Source organism: Camelus bactrianus, chromosome 22 (genome assembly GCF_048773025.1).
Source record: "Camelus bactrianus isolate YW-2024 breed Bactrian camel chromosome 22, ASM4877302v1, whole genome shotgun sequence".
NCBI classification, from domain to species: Eukaryota; Metazoa; Chordata; class Mammalia; order Artiodactyla; family Camelidae; genus Camelus; species Camelus bactrianus.
The window spans coordinates 18542090-18564909 of record NC_133560.1 but is presented as its reverse complement, the minus strand read 5'-3'; the positions used below and the strand labels follow the sequence as shown (position 1 = coordinate 18564909).

General features: G+C 42.1%; 1 protein-coding gene across 2 annotated transcripts in view; it reads left to right on the top strand.

The window, feature by feature from the left end:
- The window catches only part of GABRG2 (gamma-aminobutyric acid type A receptor subunit gamma2), a 92979-nt gene extending 71837 nt beyond the window's left edge, over nt 1-21142 (top strand). For both annotated transcript variants that reach the window (XM_010972231.3, XM_074350326.1), the window contains 3 exons: nt 11236-11388; nt 17223-17428; nt 20867-21142. In XM_010972231.3, the coding sequence (XP_010970533.1) occupies nt 11236-11388; nt 17223-17428; nt 20867-21142 (635 nt within the window). The remainder of the gene's footprint in view (nt 1-11235; nt 11389-17222; nt 17429-20866) is intronic.
- The last annotated feature ends 1678 nt before the right edge of the window (nt 21143-22820 follow it).

The window sequence follows — 22820 nt, the reverse complement described above, 5'->3', positions numbered from 1 at the left end:
AATTGTCCACTAAAGCTGACACGTGGCAAAGAAGGAAAGAGAGGAATGTTCTGTTTTTGCAAAACACAAATCTTTAAACATCAACAAGAGATCTTCCCCACCTTAGAAAAGGTCAGAGAGACCCGTGTCTAACTGAGAGCAGCTCTTTGCAACTCTGTACTGTTCTGTGCTTGGGAACCAGTTTTTACAGAAGTTTCTCATTACTACTGCCATGCCACCTAATTCTGTGTGTTGTTACAGAATTTCTTGGGGGAGAGGAACTATACATTAATGCAACAAAATTCCACAGAGTGCACAGCCTGTATAAACTGCTTGAAAAGAAAGAGTGAGATTTTCCTCCCTGCAGGGAAGGCTACAGAGGGGAGGAAAGGGACTTCCGTTTTCTCACCTTTTAAACATCAGATTCCAAGTAGGCTATCATTTCATTAGTGCTGACATCACATCCTCCTTGAAAAACCTCTCATGATTGGCTGCCTGAAGGGCTGTTGCCTCAATGTGGAGTGAACCATAGTGCTTAGCAAACAACTCTCTCAAATTAAAGGGTACTTTTTTTCCTCCTTATTTTTTGCAAATCATAAAAGCAGTTACTCCATAGCAAGGATTGGTTAACTCTGAAGTTTTTTCAGGAACTCAAGCATAGGAAAGGAGGAGAAAAAAATCTAATTAAATTTTTAATGCATTAAACTATAGTTGAGTTTTACAACTCATAGTGTGGTTCTTTAATGAAAACAAAAAAGTGCTCAGGGGTAAACTGAGAGATCTGGCTCTTGGTGCAGGCTCCGTGGTGTGAGCCCTGAACCTCTGGCAAGCCCCTGTACGCCTCAGAGCCGCATTTTCTGTAAAGCGAAGGAACTGGCTTGATCGCTAAACTCTGTTTTACCTCTGACACTGTAGGATCATGTCCAAATTCTAATTCAGCAATGAAAGCGTTAAAAACTCCCTGTCTAATGAGGCTGAAGACAGTTTGAGTTTTGGTGAGCAGAGCATTACCCCATTGTTCTTGAGGCTGGTTAGGCACGGAATACCATCCGCAATAATAAAGCAGGTGCCGAATTGAACAAACATGGATTTGGAGGGCTTGTGGTAATCTCCTGCATCCATCCTGCCACAGCAGACGTCAGACAGAAAGCACAGACCATGTGCCATAATTCACACGATCCTTCTCTCAGAGCACGTGCTCCCGGGGGCCCGTTTTGCTCAAAAACAAAATCTTCATCTTCCCTGTGGACACAGATGCTGGGCATTGGCCCCCTGATTTGGAGCATCCTTTGTAAACCGAAGGAGACACAACACTGCACGTGGCAGACATGTTGATGCTCGTAGCATCCATTCTTTGCCCTATAAAACGAAAACCACGGCAGCCCTGAGGTCTGAATCCTAAATGTAATCGAAAACAGGTGTGGTTGCCTACTTTCCTTCCGTTTTCACAATCTTTTCCTTTATTACACAATCAAGTCAACAACAAGCATGTTTTGATGGACAGAAGGAGGCGGTCGTGCCACCAGTGGAGGAGAGGCAGGACAGGTGCCGTCTCACCGGCCCTGAGGTGTGGCCGCAGGAGTCTGCACAGAGCGCCACCGAGTGCACAAGGCCTGTGCCCTCCGCTGGGGAGGCCACTCACATCATGGCCGTGCTGGGGCCTCCCCATGCTTCTATGTCTGTGATGGAGCCTTGTCACAGGAAGGAAGAAAGTGGGTTCTTCCCCTCTCTTGTCTTCTACCCCAGCGGCCATTACAGTGCAAAAGAAGAGGTCAGGTGTAGAGCCATGGAATCTTTAGGTTGAAAATCGGAGGAGAAAGGAATGAGATTAAGCTTTTGACTACCTGACAGGTGGTGAAAAATAGGCATTTATTGAAAATATAAATCAGAACAGATATTTATATTGTAAATATTTATATCGTAAATATAAATCACAACAAATGCACTTCTACATAGCTAAATTCCCAAGGTCATAAGAGTTATATAAACATTTTAAGATGAAAGGAATAATGGTAATAACCTTCAGGAACACTTGTTAAGCACCCACTGTGGCTCAGTCTCTGTTACAAACATGCTACAGGAGTCGTTCCCCCACATCTGCATCACAGCTCTGTGATGTAAGGGTGACGATCATCTCCATTCTCCCATGGGGGGAAACTGAGACCAGAGAGGTTAAGTTCCCTGCTCAGGGTTATGGAGTGAATGACTGTCCCCCTAAGAAAGAGCTATTTTTTTTTTTGAGAGGTCAAATGTCTCATTCTTCATTTTTTATACATTGGAAAACTCCCACGGTGAACTGTGGACGTATATATTTCAAAAATGCAGAGTTAAATAACATCACTAATAATAATTTTTAAATATTAAAATAATATTTAATATTTGGCATAGGGTTTCCACAACATCTACTATCTAATTGAGTTCCATTTTGTAAAGAAGACAAAAAGAGAACCAGAAAGGAGAAGGGATTTAACCAAGGTCACACAGCAAGATCACAGCCAGGCAAGAAGCAGACCCCCAGTTTACTGACTTTGAATCCGGTCCTTTTTCCACCAAAAGATAAAGTTTCATGATTCAGAGATGTTGAGCCTTTTTAGAACCAACTCTATGTAGTAGATATAATTTACAATTTTTTTTTTAATGTTAGTCATGACTTTTGACAGACATTTTAAAAATTACTTGAATATCACAAAATGCAAAACATCCTGGGTGACAGAACTTCAGCAGGAAGGAGAAAAACAAGCAAACAAACAAAACTCTTTAAAATGGAGTGCTTGGGCACAGAGCAAAGAACAAGTGAGGTCAAGTTTTTAAGCTGACAACTTTGCAGAGTATCCCCAGGAGTGATCTGACATCTTGGGGAACATTTTGTGATTTGACCTTTTGCAGCCATCGCCTGCAGTTGCCTGAATTTGGATGTTCTTTTTCCAGCTGGTTTCAAAGCCTTTTTAGAAAGCTTGGTATTCTGATAACATAAGATTTCTCAACCTCTGTGGAGTCTTTTTTCCTAAGAAAATGTCAGGGACTGGGTTAGATTAATCATGTCTGGCTTCAAAGGCAAAGCTATGCCAGACCCATTGAAAGAGTGGGGAAAAAAATAAGTATTTTTGCTAACATGCTTATTTCTCCAGGAGAGCTTTCTGGGTTTTGAGTTATACTCATTAATGACATTTCTCTCTTTGTCTTCTGACTTTAGAACCATTTGTGAGGTTCATTAGTAAATTCAACAGAGTTCAAATGTCATCTTCCTTGTTGGCAGCATGGGTTTAGAGGGTAACCGTGCAGTCACAGTTGGGGTTCTTAGTCTATCTCATGCAGATCTGGTCTTTGGTGTTAAGTCAAAGGAGAGTTGGGTGTTCGAGACTTCGTACTTGCTTAACTAGCTGGCTCCAACTGAATACTTCTAGTAGAGACTAAGCAAGAGAAAGCTCTAGATTAACCTCTAAAAATTGGTCCATGGCTTGACTCAGGAGAGCTCAACACAAGGAGAAGAGACACAAGAGACTGATTGTTAGGTCCATCCAGTAAGTAGCTGTGTATCAGAGCATTTGTTTCCATTTATACTTACAATATAAATATTTATATTTACAATAAATGCCTGTTTTCCACCACCTGTCACTAGGTAGCTCTGTGTCCTTGAATGAAATATCCGTCTTCAGTGGGTCTCAATTATTTAACCTTTAGGAGGATAGTACTAGTTGAGATGGATAGGTTCTAGGACCCTAAGTTTAATTTAATTTAAATTTAGTTTAAATGTTTAGTAAACATTTCTTCTATGCTTGTTTGAGCCAGACTGGTGTTAACCGTATTGCACAGATTGCACCACTTAGTAAAAGGCCCATTAACGTAAATTATTATTACAATGTTCCAGGAATTATACCAAGTACATTGTGTATATGAACTCTTGTTATGTTCATGATAACTCTATGAGGTACGTTCTCTTATCATCCCCACTTTACAGATAAGGAAGTTGAGACTCAGTTAAGACGCCCCAAATCATATAACCAATGAGTGGCAGGACTAGAAATTTTGAACCCAGTCTGACACCACAGACACTTTTGGTGTCCTCTCCTCCTTCCTATCACCTTTTCTGAGCTGGTGTGTCCATCCCCCAGGTGCTGCAAGGGTTGGCTGTTAACAGCCCCCCACTGTCCCCTTCTTGGAGAACTGCCTTCAACCAAAACAGAGCCATGTGATCTAGGAGATTAAGACCGCCCCACCTCAGCCCTAGGAGTACAAATGGCAGCTGCTCTTCTCTCAAGGAGGGACTAACCCTGTGGTGTAGTTTGTTCCAGAACCTTCTGGAAGCTCTTATCCTTAGGCTGAAGCAACTCCATGCTTAGCTTTTTCCCACTGCCCCTTCCCTGCTTCCCTCACTCCCCACCTTCTAACAGCTCAGCCCCAACAAGCCACCCGTGCAGGAGTTCTGGACTCTTCCTTGGCTTCCAGGCATTCTAGTGTGCAGCGGTCCCTGTTCCTCACCACAACTCTGTGCTTCCTTTCCTCAGTGGAGAAGGCAGAGGTGGTCTTGAAAAGATGGATTTAGGCCAGAAAAAAAATTTTTTTTAAACTACGCTTTTTATTTTTCATCTGTTTTCCCCAGCAAAACTGCTGTTTTGTTCCTTTTCATCACCATATGAGCTTGAACAAACAGCACATGAAAAAATAACGGTGACGGTCTGAAATGAAAACACCTGTCTGACTTTACGTGGAAGACTGTCATGGCTGTTTCCAGAGCCAAGCCCCCGTGTCCTCTTCTCTCCCTAACTGCATCTGGATCACATCACCAGTCGATTCTTAATAAGCATCATGCAGCCACTCTGATGTAGCTGATGAGTTTCCTTTTATTTTCTTCTTCTTGGCAAGGACTTAAGATTGCTAACAGCTCACTGTGACCTTATCTTCACACCACTGGGGATTGGGTAAAGCAAGGTATGCTGTAACAATATAGCCAGAGCAATAATCTCTAGAGTAAAGCTTAATGTTTTAAAAGCGCATCTTGAGCTCTGCCTTGGTCTTAAATGCTTTGAGTGAGTAGTTCACCCAGGATTGTTTCATGGCCATCTGAGCTAAAGCACTTATTCATTTAACAAATAAGAATCTGATTCCTTCTGTGTACCAGGCACTGTACCAGCTGCTGAGACTAGAACAGTGACTAAATAGGGACGGCTGCTCCCCTCGTGGCGCTCGTGGACCCAGAGTGCGATTCACTATTCACACCGACCATACACCTTCAACTAGGGTCAGCTCTGTGACAGTCATCTGGTGCTGTGAGAGCTTACTGGGGACTTCTGACAGCATAAGGGCTTCTCTGATGATGGGATAAAGTGACTGGCATCTGAAGAAAGAATGCAGTTAAGTAGAGATGAGGATGTTGGAGTGTGAGCTGAGTGAATCAGCATGTGAACAGACCCCAAGGTGAGAGGTCGCAGGGGACAGCTAAGGGACTGCAAGAACCCCAGCTGGGGTGTAAGGAAATACTGTTTAAGATAAAGTGGGAGAGGAGTCAGGGAAGAGACCATACGAAATCCGACAGCGCAAGTTAAAGACAGTTAATGTGTCCTGCTATCAGTGGGCATCAGTGGAAGGGTTTGGAGGTGTGTGTATGTGTGTGACAGTGTCAGAGGTATGAAGAGTATCCCAGAAGCTGCAGGCAAAAAGTGGCAAATGAGAACCAAAGAATGAACGTACACACCCCTTAGGAGAGCAGAAGGTAAATCAGGTTGGGTGGGCATAAAATGGGGAGATAATAAATGGTGCTGTGATAATTCACCGTGGATCTGGGCAAAATGGACTAGAATCCTACGCGGAGCAGGATGGATTTTATACTAAGAAAACTTGAAGGGAATGGCATGAGCAGAAATGCATTCTAGAAGAGATTAGTTTCGACCAGCACTGTCCAACTGAGCTTCTATAATGAAGTAACTTTTATGATCTGTGCTATTACAGTACTCACTAGCCCTAAGTAGCTATTAAGCACTCGAAATGTGTGGTTTCATCACTGAGAGGATTTTAAAATTGAACTTAGTCTTAAATTTTACTTAAGATGGCTATCACTCAGCAGAGCATGTGTGTGCATGGGGGTGGGGAGGAGGCACTGGAAGGTGGGAATGAGGGAAAGGATTGAGGAGATAAACTGGAATCTGGGAGAGATATGCCGGGAAGAACAGACAGAAAAATCATAGACGTGTGAAATGGAAAGATAAAATTTACTTTGTCTAAGGCTTGGAGAACACGAAGGGAATAATGAAAGGGAGAGAGACCTAGATTAAATTCAAATTATAGACAGGCCTGCATGTCGCGCTGACGAGTCAGGACTTTCTGTGAAGAGGAGCATGGACCTCTTGAAGGCTTGTGAAGACTGACATTACTTACACAGAACTTTCAGAAATGTGCCTGTCAGAAACTTCATCCCATCAGGATGTGTAAGATAAATCAGCCTGCATATGGTTTCTTTTGTTGTTGTTGTGGCGGGGGATGTAATTAGGTTTATGTTTAATGGCGGCACTGGGGATTGAACCCCGGACCTTGTGCACACTAGGCAGGCACTCTACCTCTGAGCTACACCCTCCCCAGCCTGTGTATGTTTTCTTGCCGTCCTCGTGCCACTGAGTACTGATGCTCTGCTCATAGATCTTTCCTAGTCTGAGGGCTCCCTGATGGCAAGGATTACAGTTTAGCTGTTTGGCTCTCCCTTGACCTCACAGGACCTAGTTGCAGGAAAGATGGTGAATGTAATTACAGAAGAATTAATGAGAGCCTAGGCCAGCTCTGGGAGTGGTGGGCAGGTGATGAGTACAGAGACACCTGGGGATGGCGTGCACAGAAGTCAGCCGCTGATTGCAGTGTGGAAGTCGTTGCCCCCCACAGCGCTCTAGGCACCATTAAGATTTGGGACTGGGATTCAACTCATACTTTTGAGCACAAAGTAAACCTCGAGAAAACTTAGTGCCAATCAAAAGGCAAATTTAAAACCCATTTTTTCCTGCAGTGTTTATTCCAAATACCTAGAAGTGAAAAATATTTTATGGACTTCCAGATGACCTTCTAGCTTACACCGGCGCAGACCCCTACCCAGAGTATGCAGCTCTGCTCTTTGTCCACTTTTGGTCAGAACTGGAAATGACTGGGGTATTTTTTCCCACTATGATGCACTAAAAGTGAAACTTGGCATTTCATCAATCACTACTGAAGTTGAGAATCTTTTCCTATATTTAGTATCTGTGAATTGCTCATTTTTTTCAGCCTAGTTAAACATGTGGGTCTATTTTCTCAAAAATTAATGGAAATTATTTACATATGAGTGATCTTAGCTTTTGATTTCTTATTTATTTTGGAAAAATTTTATTCAAGTGCAGTGTTTTTTGCCTTTTAAACGTATTTAAAGGAGAATTATAATACTGAAGTTCTGTGTTTTACATGGCAAACCTGTAATTTTTCTTCCCTTTCTGCCTTTTGAGTTTAGTACTGTGCTTGACAAAGCCTTTTCCACACTAAGAATATGAAGATATTTTCATATTTTTTCCTTACATAGTATTTATAATCATGCTTAAATTTGGATCTTCAGTACATCTTAAATTTATTATTGTGTATCAGGTGAGGTATAGATCTAATTTCAGAAAAACCTTTCCCCAAATGAAGATGCAACCAGTCAACTCACCTTTCTGCCTGTAGTCAAACCAGCCTCATGGAATTATGCCTCAGGTTCAAGGGTTCAACGAGGAGTGATAAAGCTAGATCTACTGCCTGGTCTCAACACATCTCTCTGTCTCTGAGTTGTAGCAAGAGACAAAATAATCTAGTTCTCATTTAATCCATTTAATACAAAATCAGGGGGAGGGTACAGCTCAAGTGGTGGAGCCCATGCTTAACGTGCACAAGGTCCTGGGTTCAATCCCCAGTCCCTCCTCCAAAAATAAATAAATAAATAAACTGAATTACCCCCCCTAAAAAAGTAAAGATATGTGTATGTATATATATATAAGTCAAGTGTGAGATTCCATAGGTCTTAATCTCCACGTTACCTAACATAGTACTCTGGGCATAACAATCATTAAAATTATTTGTTGGCAATAAAAAAGAGACTAGAGAAAGAAATGTAGAGTATATTAACACTAATTACGCCTCAAAGTTACCCTACTAGAATGCTGTGTACTCTCTTCAGCTATACTGAAGTGGCGTAGGAATCCTGGGACAGGGACACAGTGAAGGCTTAGTTTTCTGACCATCCTGACAAAGCGTTTAGGAAGTTTAAGGATAATATATGCACGCCATTCAGCCCAGTGTGTGCACGTAACTAGAGAATAGCTGTTTTTTTTGTTTTTGTTTTTAAATTGCGGGCATTCAATGGAGGGGAAGATGTCCGTAGAATCTTTAAACTTTTAAGAGGAGGTAATTTCATGTATGAAAATACGAGCCTAAACACTCCAGCACATCTGAATTTTAAAGCTTTCAAATGGTTAACCTCACAACTAAAACAATAGCAACTGAAGTTCATTACTCACTGATGTTGGTGGTCTCTTCCTAAAACTAGACATGCAAATCTTACAAAAAACAAGGAATGGTCATTAATGGGTGTTATTCAAATTATATACATCTTCTGTCCTCAATCATTGCTTGTGCATATTACATCTAAATTAGGGCAAAAACAGGGAAACTACTTTATGAAACGCTATGACTTTAAATATTGTGTGTGAGGATGAATCAGTAGAGAGAATAAACCTGCAGTGGCTGAAATAACCCCCTTTGACTCGGTTGGCATTTAGACCTTTCGGGCTTTGGGGAAATCACTGATGTGGCACTTTCAGGGGATTTGATTTTTATAGGCTCCTCAGCCCAAGAGTTTTTAGAAATACAAAAAGTGATGTGGCCTCAGAGATAAGACAGGCACCAGGCTGTCACTGTGAAGCTGCTTTGCTTTTAAATGGCCTGTTCCCAAGTCTGAATCCATAATCTAGTGATAGAAAAGCTGTGGATTTGCTGGCAAAGATGAAAGATGGTCAGATGCTATTTCCTTAAAGTAGAAACTGACAGATAAATGGGCTGTGGAAGTTTAGATTCCGACCTAAAGGGAAGGAGAGAATTGAAATGAGAGAATTATCTGTCAACTTGAGGCAAAATTAAAGTTCACCTTTAAAAGAGTCACATCATTAATGCCAACGTGCAGGTTCCCATTCACTTAGATGAAAAACAGTAAAAGGGAGCTACTGAAATTGTCCAGGGTTGCTTAAGATATTATAATTCTTAAAGTTTCACTTAAACCCACGTTTAAAATATGCAGAGAATTCTCAAGGACTCGGAAAACAGGGAGAAAAAAGTGCTCCTGAATATGATTATTTAAAAAAAAAACCCTTCTTCCCTTGCCTCTGGTACTGTGATCAAAGGAACGGGAAAGATATAGACAGACACTAATAGCGATCATCTCCAATTACATGGCTTTATTCCTCAATCGCAGCCTGAGTCTATTATCTTCTCAATTAGAACAAAAGCAGAGACCAAACTAATTTCTGAAATGCTGTGACTTCACTTGAAATAGCTTAAATCCAGATAAACCAACACAGAGAAGTGTAATCTCAGGGAAATAATCAAAATCTAATGATCATCAATAAGAAAATTCCTTCGTGTACCTTTTCAAGGATAATTGCTAAATAATTGCTAATTACTGCTCTCTGAGATGGAACTGATGCTCCACTGGGAGCTTAATTCCCTGATTAGTGTCCGGGTCACTCTTAAGCAGGCCTGACGCACACGAGTAATAGCACATCAGTCCGCCCAAGGGCAGTGCTAGGAGGTGATCATGACTCCACTTAGGAAACACTGCAGGGTTTGGGGAGAGTCCTTACTCCCTGGAAGAGTTCCCAGTGGCAGGTTTTCTGTCACAGCAGCTCAGAAGGTTGTGGAGTGAAGCTTCAGAGTGAGAAGGGAGAAGTGGACTGGGTGGTAATAACTCCCCCAGAGAAGTCAACCTTCTCCACCTGAGGCTTCTAAAGGACCTTTTCAACTCAGACCTAAATCCTCTAAGTAAGTGGAGAAACACAGACATGAAGCCAAGTAATTCAACTAAAACACATGATTTGGATTTCATTGCCCATGCATTTTAGGACAAATCACACCTTTGGTAAAGAAAAAAGAGGCAACAATGGAAAAGTGGTCTTGTGTTTCATCTGACTTTAGGAGAGCAGACACAGTCTTTGAAACTGACGTTCTCTACAGTACTACAAAGAAACGTACATCCATAGTAACTGGGATATGTCTTCATAGTGTATTTTCTAACTTCAAAAATTAAAATTTCACTTGCAATCATCTAAAATGAAGGCCAGGGAATTTTAAAAACCATCCATACATCATGATCTTAACAAATCAGAGACTTGGGAGTATGACACATTAAACTGTTCTCTTCCATAGCTATATGGTTATTCTTGAATTCTTTGATTACTCTCTGGATTACTTACATAAACTCCTTTTTAATCCAGATGTTCTAGAATACACAACCTCTTGGGTTTTCTTTTTCTTTGTTGTTTTCTCTATATTTAAATATATAAATGTATTCATTCACGTAAGCATTTATTCAACAAATGTTAATGCCGGTTTGGAAGCAAGCTTAAGCACCGGGGGTGCAATGGCGGGCTACAGGAGGCACAGTGTGTGGACTCATGCAGATGAAGCCTAACAGGTGAGACAGATGTTACAAAAATAACCACACAACCGAACGATAAATTACAAATTGAAGTAACTGCCATGAAGGAAAATCACATAATTCAACGAAAACATGAGAAATGTGTGTGGCAGCACAGGGATTGGTTATAAACTGAGTAGAAGAGTCATGTATTAGTGTCAAGAACCACGATATGCCTCCTTGGTTTGTCTGGAAAAAGGTCTTGAGAACAAGAGGAAATTGTTACAAACCTTAGGATTCACCACAGGCAAGGGGCACAGTGTAGAAGCGCACCCTGCCTCTCCACCAAGCACAACGTTTCACATTGTGTGTATTAAGCATGCAGGGGAGGTGCTGTCAAATGTCACCCAAAAGAAGAAAATATGAGCAATCTGTTCAAAAATGTTTCCTTCCATCTAGTAGTCACATTGTTTGTAAAAGGATCAGAATTCGGTAGTCTGGGCGGTTGCTTGTTGTTGTTTTTTTGTTTTTAGTTGCAAGTGGGTTAAAACTTGCCAGTGCACGTGGGAGTTGTATATATGCTTATTTACAATGCTTTCTGGTTTTGTTGAAGGTTTTCATGGTCTGTCTTTGTTCTGTTCCAGGAGATTACGTGGTCATGACCGTCTATTTTGACCTGAGCAGAAGAATGGGATACTTCACCATCCAGACCTATATCCCCTGCACACTCATTGTCGTCCTCTCCTGGGTGTCTTTCTGGATCAATAAGGATGCTGTTCCAGCCAGAACTTCTTTAGGTGAGACACGGTCCTTTGTGTTGTAGTGTCCCACGGTAAGTATCCAATATCAGTAATCTTTACTCCCCTTTCTAAACTGATTTGCTTTTAATTCAGTCAGCCATCAAATAGAAATGCCGTTCATTTAATTTTAAAGAAAACTGGCATATTAAAAAGACAAAAACAGTGTTTAAAGTTTCCTAGCTCAGTTTTTCTAAATGACCTCCATAGGCTTTCTTTAGTAAGTTTTAAAATAAATTTAAATTAACTAGGGAAAGAAAAAACAACTTCTTTTCAGTATACTTTTTGCCTTGGTCTCTAGGCAGTTGAACACTAGAGCTGCTTACACCAGCTCATGAGAGCTGATTGTGTTTAAACCTTTTTCAACGCTAAGTTCAGTGATGCCACATTGGTAGCTTGAAATCAACCAAGGTGAAAATATTAACACCATGGAAATAGGCAGAAACTGAAAATCAAGGGTGCCTTTCTTCCCCGTAGAATCAATTGTTACACATTTACTAGCATGCCACTGGCTATTAATTAATTCCAACATGCATAATTATTATGACATTTGAAGATGTACATACACAGTAATTAGCTCTTTAAAGATTATTTGGGGGAAAACATAATCACCTGTGAAGCTTTGGGAACCCCCCCCACCCCCAGTGTTTAAGATTATTTGCAGTTACTATTATTTATAAAGCCACTCTCCACTTTCACTGAGTGAAAACTAGAGCCACGTCTCTTGCTTGCTCTTTGCTAGAGAGGCAGTATCATGCAAAATAGTTAGGAGCTTGGGTTCTGAAGTCCAGCAAACCTAGATTTCAACCCACACAGGTGGTATGGCCTCAGAAATGCCCTTCAGTCGGTCTAAATCACATTGTACTCACCTGTAAAGCATGTATCACTTCCTGTACCTAACTGTGGGGTTTTATTAGGTTAAGTAAGGTTTTCCATGCACAGTGCACAAAACATATTAGGGCCTCAGAAATGTTAGCAGTTAATAGTCATTTTCTGACAAAATAATCTCTACCAGGTTATTAAAACTGAGGGCAGAAATGATTCCTGGGGAAAAGAAAGACATCATTTGCATATTTGTCCTCCTCCAAACCTAATTTAGTCTCCCATCTGTTTCAAAATTTTTGATTTTTCCTGTTACATGCAGTACTTTGTGTCACAGGTCCTATGTAACAGTTATAATACTTTGTCTCATGCCACACGCGAAAAACAAGCCCAAAACGTGCCGAGTCTATTACTCTGGGACTGTTACCTGTCACTGTGAGTAGAATACATTGCATTACATGCTTATCTATCTGCCTCTTACGTCCGACACCATGTAAATGTCTCTTTTATTCCCAGTCTAGCGCCTGGCATATAGCTGCGCACCTCGATGATGATCGAAGTCATGCGTGCGCTTATGCACTGATGCGTCCCAATCTACCCACCCTAAAAATATTTTAGGGAAAAGATTTCAAATCAGTCTCTTCCTTTGAAGTCTAGATTCCTGCTGGTCAAATCCCTCTTGAGGCCGCTCTAGTAGCTCATTTCCGCCCCTCATTCAGTGAGTGCTCACTGGCAAAAGACCGTGGTGGGACAAGAGGTCAAGGTGAGTGAACTGAGGAATGAGGAACCAAGCCCCTGAACACGGAGCAGGTAGGTGCTGCTCCTAATTGTTGCTCATTCATTGTGTGTCACGCACCTTCAGCAGGGTCCCTCTTCACAACAACTGCACGCAGAAGTTGTGATGATGATAAAAACGATTGTCACATTTTTTAGAGCAGGAGGCAGAGGTGCTGCTGCAAGGTTGAATGACATTCACAAGGTCACACAGCCCCCCCAGCTGATGCGACCCAGATTTGTTCTGGGTGTGAGGCCCTGTTGAAGGCCACTTGTGGGAAACGGAGGGGCGCTGGGCTGAGCCTGTTTCTCTAGTTCAGCTTTGCTGTCTCACGTCTCTGGATCGGTGCTTCCTAAATTTCACTGCACATTTAAATCACTAGGAGGCCCTTAAAAGTACAGCTCAAACCCCAAGAGATGCTTAATTGATGTGTTGAGAGGCACGACCTGGGTGTCAGGATTTAAAAAAAGAAAATTCCCTAGGTGATTCTAACACGAGATCACGTTGAAGAACACTGACCCGGATTTCATTGAGTCCAATTGCCTTTTCCAGTGTTTATAACCAAGAGTTAAACCAGATGACATCAAATACCTGTGGACTTTAAGTTTCTTGCCATAGAACAGTCAGAGCCCAGCTGTCTGATGAGTGAGATAAGCACACCTACCTGGCGCAGAGACTGGCCACTTTCTAAGCTTAGGTCACCACAGCGTGAACAAGGATCAGTGTGCAGCCTGTAACACTTGAATGTCGTGAACGCAGTTTGGTACACAGGTGGTAGCTGGTGAGGTTTAGCCAGGGGGTGGGGACAGTGGCTGCAACAAGGAAAATGCCGATTGGTATTTTTCACCCACGCAATACGAGGTAAGGTCACATGCCTGCAGAGCTTACTTCAGGCCCAGTCTGGGGGAACTGAAAACAGCTACCGCTATTTTTCATCTGTCTCAGGTAAGCGAAGTCTCATTTCTTTGCCTAGCAAAACTGGACTTAAAAATCATATCAGGCTATCTTGTCAGTTGGTAAATCAGCTAAAACGACCACTCCTCTGTTCCTCCAAGCAGACCTGAAAATATTATAAAGCAGTATTTTTTTTTCTTTTTAAAGAGATTATCTTTTTTTTTTTTTTGAGTTTTTTTTGGGGGGAGGGTAATGAGGTTTATTTATTTACAGACGAGGTCCTGGGGCTTGAGCCCACGGCCTCCTGCGTGCTAAGCATATGCTCTACCACTTGAGCTGTACCCTCCCACCGTGAAGCAATATTTCAAGATTCTTTTTACATGGCTGTGATGAACTTCCAGGTAGAATAATAATGACTTCCCAATGTTGAACTCACATGTCAGACATGCCAGATTTGCTTAAGTGAACTTCTCTGTGGTGTCTTCTGTGGATACTGCCGTCCTCACTTCTCATAGGTCAAGAACGTAAAGGTCAGAGTTCCAGCTTAGGGGCGAGATCCACCCCCAGAAATAGCTGCTGTGATCAGGTGCAGTCGAGAGCTTCTGCAGGAATTAACGCATAGACAGCCTAAGTGAAACTTCTTTTAGTTTAAGATCTTTCTTCTCGAAAATAAATGATAGTGGTACCTTACATCTATCGAGACTTTACTAGGAATGGCCACACTGCGTGCATTATTTAATTTCATCTTCACAGGAGCCCTGTGAAGTTTCCCCCAGTCACCACCATCTGCACTTTGTCGTTGAGAACTTGACCACTCCTCTGTTTCCATCACAACATGGAAGACCCGGAGCCCCACGCCATCCCTCAAGTCAGGAATCTACGGTAGCTCCCACGTGGGTGGTGGTCCATCCTGTATACGCCGGACCACTTCACAGACAGAAAATAGAACAGTGTGCTTCGCCGCACTGCATTTACAGTCAGACTTCTTGGGGGAGGGCAGAGCTCAGTGGTAGAGCACAGCCACAGCACGCACGGGGTCCTGGGTTCAATCCCCAGTACCTCCATGTAAATAAATAAACGAACCTAATTACCTCCCCCCCAACAACGAACAAACAGTCAGATTTCCTAGGCTTGCATTTCGTCTCTGTCACTTACTAGTTTATTCCACAAAATCCTCATAAAGAGGAAAAAGCACTGTTATCCTTATTTTGCAGGTGAAAAAAAAACTGAGCACAGAAAGAGTAATTATGTAAGTGCTTGACATAGTACCTTGCCAGAGGAGGAGATTCTTGGATGTCACCTACCCTTATGTGCAGTTAAAACTGTCTCCCCCAAGTCGTCAGCATGGATTTCTGTTCTCAAGTGTGGGTTGAGTCCCCTTGTTCTTTCATATAAACGCTGTTCTTAGACTCTTTTATTTGCTCATCCAGCAGACTCTGACTGAGTCCTAGCACTAGCCTCACTGTGGGCTTACAGTGGACATCAAAGCAGACGTCTTGTTTATTGTCACAAAGTGTACAGCCTGGGCAGGGAGATGGATTGCCCCATAAGCACTCCCAACAGACTAGGAAAGGGGTAATGGCCTTCATAACCAGTTCCCTTAAGGAGGGTCTTTATTAAAAGCTATTTTGTTCTGCGGAGTTCTTTCTACCAAAACTTCTCTTTCCCTTCTCTGGAATTTCATGACACAAGTACACTGCGGAAACTTGATATTAAGCTAGGATGTAATAACCCCCAAGAGCCACGTTGTTTTTGAAAACATACTGTAAACCCCTCAAAAATGGCTCTGGCAAAAAAACCCAAGAGATTAGGAAGAGAGAGGTCAATGCTAATCTTCGCTTAACCCTTCTTCAAGAGCATTTTGGTTCCACTCAACTACCTTTTAGGCAGTCTATACCAATAACCCACATCTTAGAGAAAAGACAATCTCATTTCTCTTTTGCTGTATGCTACAGTTCCTCTGCTCTGCTGCTTCCTCCCCCCTTGCTCCTCAAGTCTCCTGGGTCTGATTCCTTTGGCGTTTCCCAGCACTGCCCCTTGAGGCAGGGATGCTGTCTCCTGGTGGTCTCTTGGTCCCAGGAACAGTCAGAATTAATGCACAGCATTAGGTGATGGAAACTTCCCCTCTCCCCTGCCTCCACCAGAAACGAAAGTCACAGACTACAAATGGTCAAGGCTTGGGAAGGCCACTTATGCAGTACAGAAAGTTGCATCCACTCATGATAAGAAATGGTTGGGCCTTCAAAGAGATGGTCCAACAGATGCAGAAACTGAAACCTAGACTGTTGGGGTGACTTAAGTCCCTAGGGCTGGAGCTACAACCTATTCAAATACTGAATCCGTGTTGCCTTTATTACAAATAACACAGCTGTTACAGAAGGCAAGCCCCTGATGCTTCCCCAGTTGATTCATGTAGGTTATCTTAACTTTGTTCCCTTTTATTAAACAATTATTGAAGAGGACTGATTTGCTTGGGCACTGGTGCCCAATGTACAGAAGCCTTTTGAAATCAAACATGTAACTTTTGTATTCAAATCCTTCTGCCACTTCACTGTCTGACGTGGAGCTGGTCCTTTAGCCTTTTTCCTCTACTCTAATATCACAATGAAAATATCTGCTATAAAGATTCAAAGAGAAGGTGCACATGGGTGCTTATCAGAGTGCCTGGCCTGAGGAAGTTTTCAGTAAATATTATATTACTTCTGAGGTACCCTTTTCATTGTATAATCTTTAAAGAGTTTATCCACCAGAATACATCCTCTATTTCACCCCTTAAGACTCTCCTTGCACTCTGAATAAAATGCAAACTCCCATGCATGCTCTGCACGATTTAACTTGTTTCCTCAGCATCACCTTGATTCTCTGGCCCATCCCCAGATGCCAGGTATTCTAAACCTTAAAAAAAACAAGTAAGGGTTCCCTGCCTCAGAACCTCCCTTTAATTTATGCAGTGCTTACAGTCAAAGAGTTGATTTCTGCTAACTGCTTAAGCTTTACCTTAAATACCACCCCCTCACAGAGGTCTTCCGTTGAACTAGGTTCTCACCATCCCTGCTCGGTCATGTGCAGTCACACTTTTCTTTGCTTACTTGAGCATGATGTCTGTCACTAAAACATACAGGACACCTGGGCGGGGACCACGTCCCTCTCGTTTCTCAGCACACACTCAGTGCTGGCCACAGCAGATGACACATGGCAGGCAGGCAGGCGGGCCCTACTTGTGGACACAGTGAATGGACTCGCTGTGCCTCCCTTCCCAAGACTGAGGCCGAGCCCCCCTCGGGACGCAGCTGCCCACCTGCTGCGGTGCTCACGTGGTCTGTCTCCTGCTGCCTTTCTCCAGGTATCACCACCGTCCTCACCATGACCACCCTCAGCACCATTGCCCGCAAGTCGCTTCCCAAGGTGTCCTATGTCACAGCCATGGACCTCTTTGTGTCTGTCTGCTTCATCTTTGTCTTCTCTGCTTTGGTGGAGTACGGCACCCTGCATTATTTCGTCAGCAACCGGAAGCCAAGCAAGGACAAAGACAAAAAGAAGAAAAACCCTGTACGTATCATTTCTCACTGGGGCTTTTAAAACTTCTATGCGGAAAGACCCCCTTGTGGTTTTCTTTTGGTCTGGCCTGTGGCAGTAGGCTAAGCTGCATTACTTTGGTCCCCAAGATGAAAACAGAATGTGTGAGTTTGGCTGGGCCATGAGGAGTCATTCTGGTCGCCAGTCCCTTGGGAGAGACCTGGTTCACTGCGGCAGACTCCAGCCCCCGAGTGTGACCATGGCTGAGAAGTGCATTTATCTGCTAGTTGCTGTTATTTTATGTTTCATTGATGTTCATCTTTCTGCCCCTTTACTATATAATATTTTAAAATTATTGATGGTTTATATTAAATTTTTCATCCAAGGCTTTCTACTAGGAATCCACAAGGTTCTTAAAGTTTCAAGGATCATTACACTTTTGCAAATAATTAATGTGTGCTTGTGTTACCACCCTAGCACTCCTCTTGGTTTTATATTCAAAATGTATCTTTAAAAAAAAAATAGCTCATCTATTGTTTGGGCAAGTTACTTACCTTCCCTGTGTTTTCATTTTCTCACATATAAAATAGACAGCTTATGAGGCTGCTTTGAGGAAATAAATGTGGTAATAGGTGTAAAAAGCATTACACGGTACCTTTCATTTAGAGTTGAGGATGATGGTTGATGCTGTTGATTTGTGCAGTTACCACCGTGGATTGATGTCAGTGATTTGGAAACAGGTAGGATGACTTCACTGGGCCACCAAACCTTAAATGGAGATGAAGAAGCACAAGTATTAATGCCTGAAGCCATTGTTCTTTATTATGGATGTTGAAAAGAGAAGGCAGCTCTACTCATTTACCCACTTAAACACAGTAGTATATGGTTCACAGGAGGCCCCAGGCCTTCCAAGATAGGGCAAAGGAGTTCACTGCCCCTGAATTCACAGCCTGTCCTGGTCTTCTGCTCCAAGGGCCTGAGGACCAGGCCAGTGGCGAGCTGTCTGACCCGCGGGCTTTGGAGAGCTGACTCTAGGTTGCGTCCTGGTGCCTCTGCAGAGACTCCGGTGAAGCAATACAAAAGCGCACGCGTTTGCATGTAAGATGTTGTAGCAGGGTGAGAAAGAAGCAACGTTACTCTTGATATTAATTTAAGAAAAAGAAATGCTTACCTTTAATTTCGCAGATGTTCCCTATGCTCGATGTAGCCCTTCCTTTCTCTGTCTGTATCGCCTCTCTCTGCCTTTGCATTTGCTCTGTCCTTAGTTTATTTTTCTTATTGTGTTGTTTTTTATTTTCTCCCCCTCCTGCACTTGCCATTTCACTCTCCCCCAAAAGCTGGTTTCAGTTAACACTCAGCATTATTACCTGCCAGTAGGAGCGAGGCGGTGAGGACAGGCCCTCTCTAACAGCTGTCACTGCAGACTGGATTTTGTGGCCGAGATGGGAGCACTTGGATTCCTTAATCTGGGTCATGAAGATGGCAGAAGAAGGAAAAAAGAGGAGAAAGAGGATTAAAGAAACTGCAAAAACGAAATTACCTGAGAACATCGTGCATTTCCCTCTTTAACGTGAATTACATGATTTATCAGAACTGGCAAGATCCGAAGCTGTGAATAAGAAGCTGAAATGTCCTTTTCCCACGTAATAAGCCCCTGGGTTCCTTGTGGCAAGTCTCTCCTAGTCAGGCCTCCTTGGTAATTAGAAAATGAAATCAGTATTTCTGTGCAGGGACAATGGGCAATAGACAGCTTCCTCACAGTGAAAAACACTGGCTTTTGCAGTTAGATAATTGTGAGCTAATTTACTGAAGATTTCACTAGCAAGCACCAAATTTCATTTTCCTACTTTGGGCATATACTTTATTCGAAGCTCAGAACTGTCCTTCTGTGTTTATAATTTCGGTTCATTTCACTTGCTGTGTTTCCAAAATGTATTTTTAATTTATCTTATTTTGTCTCTTTTTTTTCTCTTTTTTTCTTTTTCTTCTTTTAATTAAAAAAAAAAAATGCAATTCTCTTCTCTGTCTACAAACCCAAAGCTTCTTCGGATGTTTTCCTTCAAGGTATAATGTTTTTGGAATGGAAATTCACTGCATGCAACTGCTGACTTTCTCTATTAACGCTTACATGGTATTTTATTTATTTTTATGAGCAGACATCTACGCATCCTACTAGAGGGCACACGTTTAAGATGGGGAAAGAGCTGCAGGTTTCTAGAGTTGATTTAGAAAGCCTATGTTAATTCAGAGGTTTTGACCTAACAGGGGGCTGAAGAGCTCTAAGCTCGAGGAGATGGCATTAGTAGAGAGGGCCTCTCTAAACATCCGAGTCAAAACGTACCCTCTCTTCTCAGAGAAACGTGGAAGCCATTTTCACTGGCTGTGCCTACCACATACCAGGGGTACCATACACCTAAATGTAACTCTGTGAATCCTAGTTCAAAACTGGGTCGCTTTTCAGTAAGTAAATGTAATCATCTCTGTTGGCCTGAACCCTACCCGTCAGTTCTATAGAAATAATACTGTCTTTGAAATGCTTGAAAACACTCCTCCCTCCCTTGCAGGAGGACCCAGAGACCTCTGGCGCTGTCATGCACTACTCAGTGAGATTTCTGTCCCCCACCGAATTCTCACAGCTGATTCAGAGACACTAGGATTTAATATTTATATTATCCTAAAACTAACACATCCAAATTAACGTTAAATTAAGTTTTCTAGCAATTTTATAATTGGTCCAGCGGCAAAGATTAGATTAGCACTTGAGAAGAAACTAGTACCAATTAACTAAATGCTAAAGAGAGTTTGACAGGTAGTAACGTTGTTTTCCTTTAAATTTTCAGTCACGTGTAGGTAAATACTGCTGACATTCTGAAGCTTCTAGATGGTGGCTGTTAGACAAAGTAATATATTCCTTTAAAACATAAGCCATACATACCATTGTGCTATAAACTCAGGAAACTTCTATAGTTATATACATCTTAACATTTTCTATTGAAGACCCTTAATACAGCTGTTTAGCATAATGGGATTTACTGTTTGCCTATAGATAAGCATGACCCAAAATTTGATTTCAAAATTGACGCATTTTTCTTTCTCTGTTCTACTCACATGCAACACCATCAAATGCCTTCATGTAACCAACCTCACATCTAATATTTACTAGAATAAGATTCCATGTAGTTGTTTGGTTTAAACCTTTAAACTTTGAGTTCTTTTGGTGTTCAACCTTCTTGCTATAGCTGTTAGCTTGGTGGTATTGTTTTCAGCTGCACTGCTTAAGCTCACAGTTTAAAATCTGCAACTGTGCTATCCTGAGTTCAATTTTACCATCGTAGATCATGATGTCATAGCAATTTCCTGAGTACTCATTTTCAGATTCATCATTCACACTGGTGACATTGTGGCGAAACCATCTGGGGTTTCTCAGGTGTAACTGACTCTGAGCCCTCTCCCTCCCTGCCCTCATCGCAGGCCCCTACCATTGACATCCGCCCACGATCGGCAACCATTCAAATGAACAATGCCACGCACCTACAAGAGCGAGATGAGGAATACGGGTACGAGTGTCTGGACGGCAAGGACTGCGCTAGCTTTTTCTGCTGTTTTGAAGACTGCCGAACAGGAGCCTGGAGACACGGGAGGATACACATCCGGATCGCCAAAATGGACTCCTACGCACGCATCTTCTTCCCCACCGCCTTCTGCTTGTTCAATCTGGTTTACTGGGTCTCCTACCTTTACCTGTGAAGAGGTCTGGGCGTTACTGATAAGGGTCTTAGTCACTACAGCTCCTGGAGAGAAGATGTCCTTTCTAAGTCCACTTACATACTCCCCCACGTGGTTTCTAATGATCTGAATCTGTTCCTCTGTTCTAACCTGGTAAACTGTATTCATGTCATACTGTTTGCGCCCAACTCTCCTGTGGTACGTGTAATCTGAACTATAATGTTCGCTGTGTCTCAAACCTGCAAGGCAAAGTGAAATTAGAGCAAGAACACTGAAACCAAACAAGAATTTTTTTCTTCTCAGCTATAGCAATTTGAAATAAGTAAAAGCCATGACTATTTACATTTACTTAATTCAAAATACAATTAGATGCAAAAAGTCTAAAACCATATCCTATGTTCATTTGGGGTCAAGTGGTAGTAAATTGGATCCTACTAGGATGTGACACTAGGATGTGTCCGTCATTTGAAAAAAAATCACAACCTGTTTTAAATATAAGAGCCTAAACTAGAAATCTATTACATCTCTATCCCAAGATAGCAAGAAAGTTTTCCTCCACATCACATGTACAATGATGTAAATATTTCAATAACATAGAATGCTTCAAGTTTAATGCATGCATCTCTTTAGAGCCGAAACAAATGGAATAAAGTTAACATCATAAAGTATTGTCTTCTCTGTGTCTTTGGGCTGTAGAAGAACCATGAGTGTAATTATAAGGGTTTGAGTTTAGAATGGGAGGGGGAGTTTTCTCTGCCTTCTCCCTCATGCATGAAGATTCAAACGGCTTATTTTTTTTCCTTGTCTGACATATCAAAACACTTTATGGGAAACAGAGACTGAATAACTGACATTTGCTACCTTAAAATATGCCCAATTTCATAGAGTCTAAAGTAACTGTATGTGCTTGCTGCTCTTGTTTCTTCCTTTTAGGGTGATAGGTCGTAAGAGAACTTATTCTCCATCTCAAGACCTGCTTCTCGTGATTGTGAGTGCCTTGTGGGCAGAATCCCTGTCATTCCCTCTTTGGGTCCTCAGCACCTTACACAGTGCTTGGCACATAGTCGGTGCTCAGTAAATATGGTTAGAGGTGAATTGGCCTCGTGCACGCTGGTGACCCTCTCTGAGCTGGTCTGGAACCAGTGGTTCATCTTTTCACAGAGGCATTATCCAGTGCTCTTTGATCTTGTAGAAGTAAACAGAAGGACCCAAAGAACTCTGGCTATTTTTGTTCATTATCAAACGTTTAGTTTAGGCAAGGTCCAGGCTCCTTTTAGAACAATATTTAAGTCCTATGTTTATGTACAGAACCGAGTCTACTAGGGCAGAATTAGAGTTTGTGTATTATCGTTCCAGGTTTGGAGATGAGTCAGCTCTCTGACCCATCCACCATGTCACCTGAGGACATACGACAGGCGTAAGCAGGATTCATACCTGACTGGTATTCCAAACGTAGTCCTCTGTGCTCTGAGAAAATGTACTGAAGTTTACATTTTAAAAAATGAAAGAAAAATGAAAGACTTACATGGAGGTTAAGCTTATGACTGTGTCCTCATTCAACAATACTGTAATCCATGGGGTGGTCGTCCCAGACTTCATACATGATGAGTTGAGCTCCATTTTCATGGACTCCTCATGAATTCTTATTTTTCCTACAATAGCACCTCTTGTCGGTCCTTCCTTTTGGTCGTCATTACTC